At 42.9% G+C, this 14,660-nt stretch overlaps 1 protein-coding gene across 6 annotated transcripts in view; it reads left to right on the top strand.

The window, feature by feature from the left end:
- The window catches only part of CD86 (CD86 molecule), a 73,011-nt gene that overhangs the window by 13,349 nt on the left and 45,002 nt on the right, over window positions 1–14,660 (top strand). For 2 of the 6 annotated variants that reach the window (XM_047791045.1, XM_047791071.1), the window contains exon 1: window positions 12,296–12,490. The exons of the other annotated variants lie outside the window; for them this stretch is intronic. In XM_047791045.1, the coding sequence (XP_047647001.1) occupies window positions 12,474–12,490 (17 nt within the window). In that variant the 5' untranslated portion in view covers window positions 12,296–12,473. Of the gene's footprint in view, window positions 1–12,295; window positions 12,491–14,660 lie in introns of those variants that run through there. 6 annotated transcript variants of the gene reach the window in all.

Here is a 14,660-nt window from a genome sequence, read left to right as displayed (position 1 = left end):
TGAGGAGAGAACTTGACTGAGGGCTCAGTGGAGAAGGTAGAAATTCGAGGAACTTGGAAAATTTAGACAGCAGGGAGTAGAAAAGTTAATGCGCCCATTCGGGGGCTCACCCAGAATTTTGTTTCCAGGAGAATTCTCTGGCTTATCACACAATTAGTGTTCATGGCTCCCAGAAAAAAAAAAAGAAAAAGAAAAAAGGAAGACAGTAGTTCCCATCGTGGTGCAGTGGAAATGAATCTGACTAGGAACCATGAGGTTGCAGGTTCGATCCCTGGCTTTGCTCAGTGGGTTAAGGCTCCAGTGTTGCTGTGAGCTGTGGTGTAGGTTGGCTCAGATCCTGAGTTGCTGTGGCTGTGACGTAGGCTGGCAGCTGCAGCTCCAATTTGACACCTAGCCTGGGAACCTCCATATGCTGTGGGTGCAGCCGCAAAAAAAAAAAAAAAAAAAAAAAAAAAAGGAAAACATATTCAAACCCAGTCTCTTTAATGTCCCTAGCTGAATTTTCACACATACATGCAAAATGATCCCTTTACATACTACTTAGGTATTGATCTGAGTAGCTCATTCAGTTCTGGGGGACCTTAAGAACAAGATTTCCTTAGAAGAAACTTTGAGCAGGTTACTTATTTCCCTAAGCCTCAGTTTCTTCATCTGTTAGAAGTTTAAATGGTTTCATTTTTCAGAAGGTAAGGACTGAGGGAGTGGATGGAACATATGAAATGCGTGGCTCAGAGTAGGAAGGAACAGTGACAGCTGTGACGAGCAGAGACAGGTTGAGGAACTTGCACAGATGTTGACCCTGGATCCTTATGATGACTGTGTGAGCTTGGTATTATTTTCCCCATTGACAAATTGAGGAAATTGATGTTTAGAGAAGTTTAGTAAGTTACTCAACATCACATAATTAGTAAGGGGCAGAGTGGAGAGACTTAGTCAAAAACTGCCAAACCACACCGAAAAAGTATGCTGACATCTATCTGATATTCTAATAATAGTCATATAGCATTATCAGCTAGAAATTAAAACAGATTCCATTCTATATCCCACTAAAACCTTGAGGTCACCAGCTGTGTGTCCCTAGGCAAGAGGCCTAACTTCTCTGAAATTCAGTTTCCTCATTTGTAAAAGTTTGTACATTTGTTGTACAGAGTAAATAAAGTAACATTTAAAGTACTTAGCAGAGCATCTAGCTTATAAGTCATCAGCTTATAGATACTAGTTTTAAAACATCCACTGGACCTGTTCCTTTGTTAAGCACCAGGAATGCAAAGGGGAATGAAACATTCTCCTGCTTCTGTAGAACTTGGGATAGGAGGTTTTAGCACAAGTAGGAAACTGTGATAATTGAAGAATAAATCTTGTGATCAGGGAGCAAGGAGATGCAGATATTGTGAAAAGAGGAGGGAAGGATGGCAAAAGGGGGGAGGGTTCAACTGCGAATTGTGGAATGATCTGGTATTTGAGGAAGAGGAACATTTTGCAGACAGAGAGGGCAGGAAAGTCATTCCAGGCAGAAGGAAGAGTTTGTGCAAAGGCAAAGAAGACAAAAAAGTCTTAAAAGGGCTTAAGAGGGTCAAAGAATAGTGAACAGTTAAAGTGGGACTAGCGGGTAAGTTATATGAGTTGACTGATAGAACCAGAAGAGAAAACTTGGATTGAGGCTGTGAAGGGCCTCATATGCCTGGCTAAGTAAGAAGTGTGACCACTAGCCTTGAGGAACAGGGAACAAGCCTTTAAAGCAAAGAAGTTTCATAATCAAATTATTTTTGATGAAAGATGATGGCAGGGTAAAGAATAGTGAGCAGGAACTAGCCTGGAGGCTGTTGCAACAGTCTGGACAAGTGGTGATGAAGATTCTAACAATGGCCCCCAATGAATTGGAAGGGAATGGTGAGCAAGGGGAAGTGAGGGGTGATATAAACACATGTGTGAAATCCAAGGTATGAAAATGGCTTGGTCCTTTCTTACTTACCACAGGCATCCCAAAGGACCAAAACAAAAACACAGAATACCTCTTTTAAAAATAATCTCTTTTGTTTGTATGCAAATAGGCCATGCATAGTGAAAATGCAACTCAAGTGTGATGACAAATACAATATTTTGCCTCAAATCCATGAGACACGAAGATGGAACTGCTTTACTAATGCTGGCCTTCTTAAAAATTCCAACTCCTCGAATTAAAACTGTAGCTAACTGGCGCAAGGTTACTTTGAAGTTGTTTTCAATCTTAAGCCAGATTTGAGGACATCTATTCAAGGTACTGTTCGAAAGAGGACTTACTTCTTTACTCATATCACTGAAGAGTAGGAAGAGTGGCATCTTGTTTTGCTGGAAAATTTCTTTCAGGTAGCAGCACCTCTGCATGGTGGTGGACCTTTAGAACCTTCTAGATAAAGGTGTGTGAATGGAACTACAAAAATGACACCTCAATGGTTCTGCACCACCAACCTGAAAAGTGCAAATCCCAGTTGACAAATGCATATTTTAAGGGTTCACGGAAGTATTATGTGCATTGCTTTTGGTTACAAAGATGACAGAAGGAAGTGAGCCTTGGGTGTGCAGTACCCTCCCCCTCAACCCTGTTGTGAAATGGAAGCTTTAAAAAATCCAGTGGTGTTTTTTTTTTTTTTCCTTTAACAAGCTTAGTCATATTATGTGCTCTGTATGCCCCAGTCTTTTATTTTACTTTGTAGTGCACATTTTATTTATATTCCTATATAAATATTTTGCATAAAAAGGTGCTTTCACAGATCTTCGTGCTTCCCTAAATCTGAAATATGCCATCGTTTGTTAAAATGTGTTAGTTTTGTTATGTATTCTATTCCCTTCTCTGCACACATAGGAAAGGATATATGGAGTTAACTCTTCTGGCAACTTCTACACTTACAATATTACTTCATTTTATTTCTTCGAACTGAGGTTATAAAGGAAATGGCAAATGTCAGATGCTTTGTGAAAGAAATGACAGTTTCTCAGAATGCGTAAGTACATACTCTTCAGCAAGGGGCCACTCTAAATTCAGAGATCATCATCTTCTGAATTGGGGTTTAATGTTCCCAAGCAACACTCAAGAGTAGGATAATAAGTTTGGAATCAGATATTCACTTTGTTAGATTCTAAAAAGGGCCACCCCCGATGCTGGGAGTTTATTGTTATCAGTTTATTGCATCATTTTTTAAACATGCCACTGTATATTTCATTCATCTTGAAAAGATTTTATGCAATTTTGTTAATAGGCCATCTTCTGTGTAAACTAAAAGGCCAGAGGAAGTCCTGAGATTGTAAGATTCTATTGTAAATCATACTGAAGAGCTAGAGTAGAGGTTTATTAAATTCATTAAGGATCACTTAGTCACCCGCCCTTAAGTGAGCTGTCTCTACTGTGCCACCCATGGCGGATGGTCATGCAGACACTGACCATTTGAAATATGAACTACCTCTGGGAGAGCCTATTCCCTGAGATGGAGGGCCTGGGAACATTTTTCTTAATTGTGGCCTCCATGGCCTAATTGGAATCTGCCGTGCCCCGAAGATGGTATTTGACCATTACGGCAGCGTACATAACAGAAGTTACATTGCAAATCACTTGGTGGCAAATGTCTTGACATTATTAGATTGGTGCAGGATCTGGGAGGGCAGGGACCCCCTGCTTTTGCTCACCTTGGATCCCAGGATCAGCCCAGGGCCTGTACTTTATCGGAACTGGTTAAGCATTTGTTGAATGAATGAAGGCAAATTTAAAAGTTGAATGAAGGCAAATGGTGCAATTACATCTGTGGACCTTTAGGAATTATTGGAAAATGGGAAGCATTAACTGAGATACAAAGATGGGTGGGAACACAACTGAAGCCTGATAGGTGTGTATCTGGATGTGATTAGAGTTTAGAGTTCCCAGCAGTTCCCATGGATGCTCTGCCCAGCCCTTCCAGGAGGTCTCTGTACTCATGGCATGTAGGCAAGGCAGAGGGGTGCTCTGGATGTGGTCTCGCTGCTGTAATCCTGGTCTCTGTCCACTGAATGAGTTGTGAATCCCTCGATTCGGTTCCTTAAACTGCAGTCCTTCTCTGGCTTAACTTTTTTTCCTGACATGTGGTCTATTTCACTCCCCCCCTGCGGCCCCCCGCCCGGTCCCTAGGGCCTATATTCCAGTGATGGTTCTCAGAAACTCCTAGTTCTGGGTAGTTCACAGCACAGCCCCACCCCATTCTGCCCTGTTTCCCCAGACTGACCCTTCTCAGACCTTCAGTATGGGATGGCTGGCCTCTCACATGCTCAGGTTGTTGTCCCTAGCCTGACCTTTACCTGGCTCTACCTTGCATATCTTCCTCACCCACCTAAAGGGCACCACCATCCCCAGCACAGAGGTCCTTCTTTTTCTAAAATGCATGCATTCTAATGCTTATCCTTTAAAAATGTTTTTTCTTAACCTACCTTTCCATACATGCTACTGTATTCTTCAATCCAAATAAACCTTTTGCTGCGGAAGTTTGGGTATGTTTTATTAAGTCACCGTGTGATTCTGTGAAAAAGTGCAGACAAGCCTCTTTTGCATTCACCTGATAGAATCTTGCAAATAACTGTTGGTGCTCCTTGCCTTTCTGACTTCTTAGAGGACATCTAGGCAAAAGTGTGTTACTAGGTCCTAGTTTCGGTAGAGGTTAATCAAATACAAGTTAAGAAACAATACCCATTGACTCTTTCTTAGCATGCATGAATGATAGGTATGAATTTGCATCATGAGAAAGTGAATAAAAGGAGGTACTCCAGGACAGCTCGGGAGACAAACAGCCAGCCCAGGACAGGAGGCGAGCCCACGCCAGAGGGTGTAAGAGTGAAGGTCTCTACCCCCTCGTCGATCTACAGGCAGGGTATAGATATTAAGGGCTGCAAAATTTGGGCTCAGTGAAAAAGACCCAACCTCTATATGTTTAACTGTACAAAATTCATTTTAAGTGTAGGTCAGATTGTATCCCCCCGCCCAAAAGAAAGAAACACTTATTTTATTTCTAAGAATGCTCCTCCAGAAACATGGAACTGAAAGTTATTTTTTTATTGATCTGGACCTTAGAAAACAACAGGGGCTTTTTCTTTAATTTACCTAAGGAATTGACATAAAAATCTATGGCCCTGCACCAGAAATATTCGGAAAATGTCAAAATACAGGGCAGATAAATAAAACCGAAGACTGTTCACTGCAACATTTGATGTGTGGCATCTGACTGCAAGTGTGCCACATGGAGAAGTGAACCTCTGGACTGTGAAATTGATGCTAATTTCTTACCCGCTAGTCTAGAAGCCCTCTGAAATGTCACATTATTCATTTGGTTGCTTTACCAGGAATCAGTGCATGTGGTTTAGTGTGTGCGTGTGTGCTTAATTAATAGATTTTATTTTTAAAACTGTTTGCGCTTTACATAAAAATTAAGCAGATAATACAGAGAATTCCCATTTACCTCCTACCCTGCACCCAGTTTCCCCTGTTATTAGTATCTTGCATTAGTGGGGTATATTTGTTACAATTAATGAACCAATATTTATACATTACTATTAACTAAAGGTCATACTTTGTCTTCCTATTTGTGTTCTAAGGTTCTACAGGTTTTGACACATTTATAATAACCTACATGTACCATTAGTGTATCATACAGAGTAGTCTGCCCTAAAAAACCCCTGTGTTCCACCTAGTCATCCCTCCTCATGTACCCTGGCAACCACTGGTCTTTTTACCATCTCCATAGCCTTGTCTTTTTCAGAATGTCATCTAGTTGGAATCATATAGTACGTAGGCTTTTCAGACTGGCTTCTTTCATCAAGTGATACACATATAAAGTTCCTTCCTGGAGTTCCCATTGTGGCTCAGCGGTAATGAATCTGACTAGTCTTCATGAGGACGTGGATTCGGATTCTGGTCTTCCTCAGCGGATTAAAGACCTGGCATGGCCATGAGCTGAGGTGTAGGTCACACACGCAGCTTGGATCTGGTGTTGCTGTGGCTGTGGTGTAGGCCAGCAGCTACAGCTCTGGTTTGACCCCAAGCATGGGAATTTCCATATGCCACAGAGGTAGCCCTAAAAAGACAAAAAATAAAATAAAGCTCCTTCCTGTCTTTTTGTGGCTTGAGGGATCATCTTTAAAAAAATCACTGAATAATATTCCATTGTATGGATGGATCATAGTTTATCCTTTCGCTTATCAAAGACATATTAGTTACTTCTAGTTTTTCACAATTATGAATATAGCTGCTATTAATATTTGTAGGTTTTTGTGTAGACATGTTTTCAGCTCTTTTGGATAAATACGTGCTGGATCATATGGTAGACTTCTGTTAAGTTTTATAAGAAACTGCCAGAAAGTGTTCCCAAGTGCCTATGTCATTTTGAGTTCCTGCCAGCAATGAATGGCAGTTCCTGTTGTCCCAAGTTCTCATCAGCATTTGGTATTGTCAGGTTTTTTTTTTTATTTAAAAAATTTTTGCTTTTTAGGGCCACACCTGTGACATTCCGAAGTTCCCAGACTAGGAGCTACAGCTGGTGGCCTACATCACAGCCAAAGCAGCACCAGATCTGAGCCGCATATGCGACCTACCCCACAGGTCACAGCAACGACAGATCCTTAACCCAATGAGTGAGGCCAGGGATCTAACCTGCATCCTCATGGATCCTAGTTGGGTTCATTAACTGTTGAGCCATGAAGGGAACTCCCGGTATTGTCAGTTTTTTAAATTTTAACCATTCTAACAGGTATGCTGTTAGTAGCTCATTGTTGTTTTAATTAGCAATTCCCCAATGATATAAGAAATTGAGCAGCTTATCTTTTCTTTCTTTCTTTCTTTTTTTTTTTTTGTCTTTTTTGCTATTTCTTGGACTGCTCCCACGGCATATGGAGGTTCCCAGGCTAGGGGTCGAATCGGAGCTGTAGCCACCGGCCTACGCCAGAGCCACAGCAACGCAGGATCCGAGCCGCCTCTGCAACCTACACCACAGCTCACAGCAACGCCGGATCGTTAACCCACTGAGCAAGGGCAGGGACCGAACCCGCAACCTCATGGTTCCTAGTCGGATTTGTTAACCACTGTACCACGATGGGAACTCCTTATCTTTTCTTTCTTTTTTTTTTTTTTTTTTGGCTTTTTAGGGCCACACCTGAGGCATATGGAATTTCCCAGGCTAGGGGTCCAATCGGAGCTACGGTTGCCAGCCTATGCCACAGCCATAGCAACACGGGATCCAAGCAACATGGGATCCATAGCAACACGGGATCTTAACCCCACTGAGCAAGGCCAGGGATCAAACCCACATCCTCATGGATACTAGTGGGATTCATTTCTGCTGCCTAGACAGGAACTTCCCAGCCTATCTTTTCATAGGCTTATCTTCTATCAGTTTATCTTTGGTGACTTTTGTATGATCAGCTCTTTTGCCATTTTTAAATTGAGTTGTTTTTTTTCTTTGAGTTTCAAGGTCTTTGTACTTTTTAGGTAATAGTCCCTTATAGATTTATATTTTGCAAATATTTTCTCCGAGTCTGTGGCTTTTCCCTCTCTTAGTGGTTAGTGTGTTTGCACTTTAAGGAGAAAGGGTTCTAAAAATACAATTTTACAATAGCAATAAAAGGAAAATTTCATAGCAGATATTTGGTGCTCTCTCTCAAGTGGTGTCAGGGAACACTGTCTGTGGACCCAGCAGAGTTTCATTAAAAGGAGAGTCAGATCCTGGGGTGGCTGACTGTCCTGCATGATTAGAGGTTGTGCAGCAAGGCTTGGAGTAAGAACAGAACTCAGCCCTGGGCTGTGTCACTTCTAAATAAAGAGCAATTCGGGAACTGTGTTTACAGCCCAATCCTGGGCCCTTTTGCATGGATTATACTGTGCATAGAGGATGGATTTCTGTTCTTAAATCCAAGTGTGTAAGAGGTTATCACACTTCTCATTTCCTAATTCCACCTCTGAGCCCCCATTCTGCCAGTTGGACAGGAGATTACATCTTGATCATACAGAGGTGCCCTTCCCCTCTTGTGGCCTAGTCAGAATTCAGGAAGTTTACCTGGTGACTAGAAAGTGGTGGGAATGCTTCAGGTCCTAGTCTATCCAGGTTCCCATCGCAGCCTCACTGTCTAGCCCACGGTGGTCTGTGAGGTCTGGCAGCTGTCTGTCCCTAAGTCTTGGTGGAGAATGAGATCATTTACTGGATTCCCTGAGCCAAGGGCACTGGCTCTCTTGGCATGAGGGCATGAGCCATCTCCCTGAGGCTGTTAGCTCATGTGAGCAATGGGAGGGGTTGGTGGGTCGCACTGCACACACAGCCCACACACCTTTTCCCTTCTCTTCCTTCTTTCTGCATCTCAAAAGGACTGTCTGTCATCTTTTACCCTCTAGGACATTTGGATGGTCTGCTCCAGCGGCTTTCTCAAAAGTCCAAAAGTGTCTTTGACTTTAGGTCTCTTCTGCTTTCTCCTCTGCAAAAATCTCTGTCAGGGAAGCTCAGGAAACAAACAAACACTAATCAACATTTCTTTTCTTTTTTTTTGAAGTGATTTTTTTTTCCCATTTATAATGATTTTTATTTTTTCCATTAGAGCTGGTTTACAGTGTTCTGTCAGTTTTCTACTGTACATTTCAATAAATGATGACTCTCTAAGTATCTGTGAAAACTCTTCCATCCTATATCAGAACAACCACCAGCAGCAGTACCTGGAATACTCTGAGAGTGCTTCTTGACCCCCGGGCACAGGAAACCATTTACATAAAGCAACAAGGATATGGCTGGATTGGGAAATTCAGCCAAGAGTCTGGATGTTTCCAAATGTCATGGGTTTCTAGCGTTGCCTCCCAGAGTGGATCCTCTCTGTGTGGTCCCAGAGGACCATCTCTTGAACAAAGCTGAGCAAGGACATCAGGAGGAGATGTTTCCTTCACTCAGTCACCATCTATAAGCCACTCCCTTCCTGCCACTTTCCTGGTAGCCTCGGCCTCCTCAAACCTGAGAACATCTGGGAGTGAGGCAGTGGAGGAAGCAGCCCCACACAGAAAATGCATTTCTGAGGTTACCAGCAACTTCCTCCTCATTAAACACAAGGAACTGGTCTTCATTTTGTCTGACCTCCTCTCAGCATTTGATACTGCTAGCCACCATCACTGTTGAACCCTCTCTTTCCTTGGCTCTGATGATCCTTGGTAAGGCCTCTTTATCAGATTTTCAAGTGGCACAGGCTTAGAGGGATGACTAATTTATAACGGATGACACATATGGAATTCAGAGTAGTTTTGATGGCTGCTGAATGTTGGCCTCAAACACTGACACACGAACAAGATGGGGCCAGAGGGTGGTGATCTGACTTGACATACGAAAAAAATCATGGTCGGCCAACCCAGTATAACTGGTTACAGGCTAATTTGATCTCTGACTCATCAAATTAGGCCATTTCATTCTGTGAGCCCTTTTTGCAAAGAGACAGTTGACAAACTCAGGGAGATGGGTGCCACCAAATTGATTAGGTTTCTAGAGACCATATCATATAAGGAGCAGTTGAGGATACTGATCATATTTGGTTAAGAGAAGAGACTACTAAGGAAATTTATAGTATGTACTTTATAATATCCTATTTGGAAGACTGCATATAAACGGATTTTGTGTGTGTGTGTATGTGTATGTGTGTGTTTTGTTCTAGAAAACAGGACCAGGAGCAGGGAAAGCTGGATGGTACTTATAGGGGCTGGGGAGTAAAGGATGGAAGAGGTTGAGATTATTATAAAGAAGACTTTTTTCCTGTAATTGTGTCAGTTAGTGAGTTTTCTAACATAAGTGAAAAAGACTGGACATCCATCTATCAGAGGTGATATTGAGGGGGTCCTTGCTTGAGTGAGAGACTGGAATGATTTCTGAAATACCTTAATTAAGTCATAGAGTAGGAGTGGTCCATGACACTGTATTGTCCTTTATTTCTGCTGCCTGCCTCACCACTCATCTCCCTCTTCTTCTTTGGAGGAGGCTGCTCTAAGCAGGGATGAAAGAAGGGAAATGGAAAAAAGAAAACCATGAAAAAACTTAAAAAAAAAAAGAATGTACTATATGTCAGAATCGGTTCTAAGCTATATATGTCATCCTATTTGATCCTCACAACAAGGTTATGAGATGGTTAGTCCTACTTCTTTGAGAAAACTAAAGCTCAGAGAAGTTAAGTAACTTCCTCAAGAACACACAGCTATTAATGAGTGGAGCTAGGATTTGAACATAGGTCTCTGTGATTCCAAAGCCCAAAGTGATGTGTTATTTTTACTCAGCCTTTATTTATGGGAAATGATACTACTTTGAAAAAATTTTACTATTGATATAAGGATTCCTTTTCAAATAAAGGATTCCTTTTCAAATAAGGTAAGAGAAAAATAAGGTATAAAGAATAGTACAAATTTTATGTGAGTATGAAGTGGTACTAGTAGCTAAAATGACTGAAGTTTGGGAAATACTATTCCAAATACTTTGATAGCAGGACTTTCCAATGTAGCCTGTCTTATAATTTTGATTGCTAAGTACAAAGAAGGGAAGAAAACTTGAAAACTAAGTGGAATATGAATTAGTTTCCTGTGCTCTGATAGGTGGGGTAATTTCATGTGTTACAATAAGGAAACCAAATGGACCCTTTCGAATTAAAAAAAACCTATATGATTGTAAAATCCAGAGGAAAACCCCAGGTGGGGCCTATCTGAACAAAGGATGAAGTTTCCAAGGTATGCACATAGAATGGCCGAGGGGAAGTAATGACTCTGTGAGTCAGGACCCAAGACCCACACAGGAGCTCTATGGGTTTGAGAGGCCCTGGGTAGAAGGCGAAGGGGTTTACAAACCTGATTTAGGGAAGACGGACCATCACTTTTCCAGTGATAGAAGGAAGATCTTTGTGGAAAGGTCAAAGTGAGAAGTGGAAAGTCCAAAAAGAAGATAAGAAAGCAATAATAAAGACTAACTAGCAGCAAAGCCTCTCTGTGATTTACATTCAAGACCTCATTTATTTTTCACAACAAAGCAGTAAAGAGGCTACTACCAGTCACATTTCATAGCCAAGAAGACTGAGACTGGGGGACACTCAACTTGCCCAGGGTCTCCAGCGGCTCAAGCCAGGATTTGACCTTGGACTGACTCCCAGTTCCAAACCTGCGCTACTTCCCCCTCATCACATGTCCTTGCTTGGGTGGACTGTCTCCAACCTGACAAGTTTTCACTTTGTCACTTTTAACTTCTCCAGGCTCCCAGGGCACAGCTGGCCTCCAAGAGAGGGGGTGGGGGGCATGCACAGAGGGGGTTGCCTCTCTCCTGAGCTCAAATGCTATAGACTCAGAGGCACATAAATGCCCCAACATTGAGCAGAGGGTTTTCAGGGCCTGATCAGATCAGAACAAGAAGCCAGGATTTTGGGGCAGGATTATATATGTGAAACCTGTCTCTGCCTGAGCACTGGGTTTGGAAATATCCACGTGGAATTCACATGCCTTTCACACTTTTTCCTGTGACTTTTCCCCGAACTTAAGAGTACCATCCATTTTCAGGAGTTCCCATTGTGTCTCAGTGGTTAATGAATCTGACTAGGAACCATGAGGTTGTGGGGTTCAATCCCTAGCCTTGCTCAGTGGGTTAAGGATCCGGTTTTGCCGTGAGCTGTGGTATAGGTTGCAGACGCGGCTAGGACCCCGAGTTGCTGTGGCTCTGGAGTAGGCCGGTGGTTATGGCTCTAATTCGACTCCTAGCCTGTGGGAGGGGCCTGAGAAATGGCAAAAAGACAAAAAAAAAAAAAGAGTAGCATCCATTTTCAGGAATAGTGGACCAAGGTAATAGAAACATTCTAGGCTAGGACAACTGGGATTGGATTAGAATAATCTAAAAATAGGAGCTATGTAGTTTCACTGGCTTCTAGCAGGATCCGTGGAGTGGTACTGGATGAACAATTTGGGGGGAAGGGGACAGGCGAAATACAGGTCCCTCTGCTCTCTCTGGCTAAGGACTGTCTCTTGCAGCCCTGCCAAACCGGACACAGCATCTGGCACATGGCTGCCTAGGAAAATGGTTGTTGAACTGAGCTGACTCTTCACCTATGGACATCTGTAATGTGTCAGGGAAGGTGTCTTTTGCCATGTTTGTGGCTGGGCTGTCTTCGGGGGGTTTCCTCAGGGCTTTACAGTCACTGGCTCTCAGGAGTGCATTTGTAGTCATTCTCATCAGTGGAAATGCCCACCTGTCAGCAGAAGTTATCTGGAACCAACGAGAGCACTGCCCCTGTCTGTGGTGTTATTTCTCTCTAGTCAGTTCCCCTTTCTGCATTTGCGATCTAGCCTCAGCCCTGACATTATTTCTTTCTCTACAAGGAGTGTTAGGAGGCATGGGGAGCTCTCAAAGGCTCCCCTTTGTTTATTCTTAATACCGTGCTTCTGTGTTCCTTGGGAATGCCACTGGGCTTACGCCTCTGGTCTCTGGGAGCTGCAGTGGATGGGCATTTGTAACAGGTATGTTCTTAAGAAGCTCGTGTGTCTGGGGGAGCGTGGCATGGGATCAAGCCACGTCTGGGGCAGATGTTCAGAGGCGGGGCTGATGGCCAGAAAGGGAGTGGGCAAGAAGGGGTGTGGAGGACATGCTTAAAATCTTTGACCATCAGGCTTGATTCGCAGACTGGCCATGTCGGAGGTGGGGCATTACCAGAATGTGTCTCTTCAAGGCAGATCCCTTTGTCTGCTCTGGTGAGATAAGAGGCACAGCAAGCAGGAAATAGGAAGCAGCACTTACCAAACAACTGGTGGCTGCTTTTGGTGCTGGAGTGCTGGGGGGGCTCCATGGAGCTCTGCTCCAGGGTTAACTGTTCAAGTATGCCAGCCCCCGTGCCAGTGAAAACTCCAGGGCATTGGGGCAAAACTTACAGCCTCTACAGTGTCCTCTGCTTTCTTTTTTGGCCATTCCTTCTCTGTCCAGAAACCTCTGCCCATTTCTTCTTCCCATTTAAGTGCCCCATCCCAATATTGGCCACTCCTGGCACAGAGACCAATAGCTTATTTGGAAAAGTCCTAGGTCAAAAAAGAGCCCAGGCAGTGGTTTATCGTGTTCTGTATACCATGAACATATTTGCATTTGCAAATAGGCTTAAAATAGTGCCTCCACTATTAGTTATTTAAGGCTCTGGAGAGCAGGTGAAAATAATTTTTGGCAAAGGGAACTTCCCACCCCTCTCATATTGTAATAACTGAGGAGTGATCTGTGTCTCTGACATGACACCTCAATCTTGGGATTTAGGCTATGCACTGAAATGAGTCTAATTATGTGCATAAGTTCACAGTTTTTTATTATATCTTCTGTTTGCTGCTACAGATGCTAAATCTATTTACATGGCCTATCCTGTGTATAATGGAAGCTTTTCTAAGTCTCTGTTCATTGGTGTGTTCTAAATATATTTATTGAATGCTTACTATGTCCCAGGTACTGATTTTTTTTAACAGGGAGCATGTAAGACATAGTCCCTGTCCTCTTGAAGCTTCTAGCCTAGTGGGAAAACAGTACAAATTAAATAGTCACTCTGAAAATGACTGTATAGCAGCAATGGTGTTTGAAGAGAAGAAATGGTTCTTTGTGATTGTGCTCACTGTTCAATAACTATGTCTTTGAGCTTGATATTTTGGTTACTCTAATATCCCTGGACAGAAGATGTCTCCTCCTGGTGGAGGTGAAGGTTGGACTTCACTGAGTTGAGGCTAGGGTGAGAGGGGAAAGAACATGAAAGGTGAAAAGGTGAGCCAAGCTAGATTCTTTAGGAGAAAATCAAAGTGCAAATATCATGTTTCAAAAATCAGAGAGAGGTAGGAGTTGAGTTTAGGGGTCTCTGGGCCAGGAGATTGAAGCTGTGAAAACATAAAACTAGAGCAAACATGTCTGAAATAAGCAAGGAGAGTGGTGGGGAGGTTCCTGGAGTCATTCAGAGTCTAGGCAAGTGTGGATGCTTCACCTCTCATGATTAGACAGATAAGGGTCTTTTGGAGGGCAGGAAAGAGGGATGGAGCCCTAGGTTGAGCATGTGACCCTTTACTGGACCCTTTCCCTCATCTCTAATCTAAGGCATAGACTCTGAGCTGCACATCAGAGTACATTTAGGCTGAGGTTTGGGAGAGAGAAGCCATTTTGACATGTGTAGAAGAAGAAAATTGTGTCCAGCACTTTCCATCTCCCTGTCCAGAGAAGAAATGTCCATTCCCTTCTTTCATGAATATGATTTGTTTCTGAGTTCCACTTCTTATTTAGATAAATTAACACGAACTTAACTCTTGCTACCTAAAAACCAAAGACATTTGTCCTTTCCAGCTAGCATTTGCATTTTAACAGGGGTTTTCAAAATGCCTTTACCCAAGGAATGAGTAATTTGGGAATTCCAAGCACCAGAGGAGGGCGAGGATATGGAATGGGGAGGAGGGGACGTCCCTCAAATTGTGTCCTTGAAACACTGGTTTTCTCTCTTTGACCATGATTCTGGTTCTGAGAGAATAGGAAGGGGCTCCCTTTCGGGGGCCAGGATTGCTATGGCTGCCTTTTGGTAAGTTCTATGGGTCTTATTCACAGCAGGCAGAGCCCTGGACTGGATGTGCACACACCCAGAGAGAGGAATTTGTAAAACTTTGCATGATGCTTACCCGTAGG

This window comes from Phacochoerus africanus, chromosome 1 (genome assembly GCF_016906955.1).
Source record: "Phacochoerus africanus isolate WHEZ1 chromosome 1, ROS_Pafr_v1, whole genome shotgun sequence".
NCBI lineage: Eukaryota > Metazoa > Chordata > Mammalia > Artiodactyla > Suidae > Phacochoerus > Phacochoerus africanus.
The sequence above is the reverse complement of the archived record's forward strand: the minus strand, read 5'-3'. Positions and strand labels throughout refer to the sequence as shown.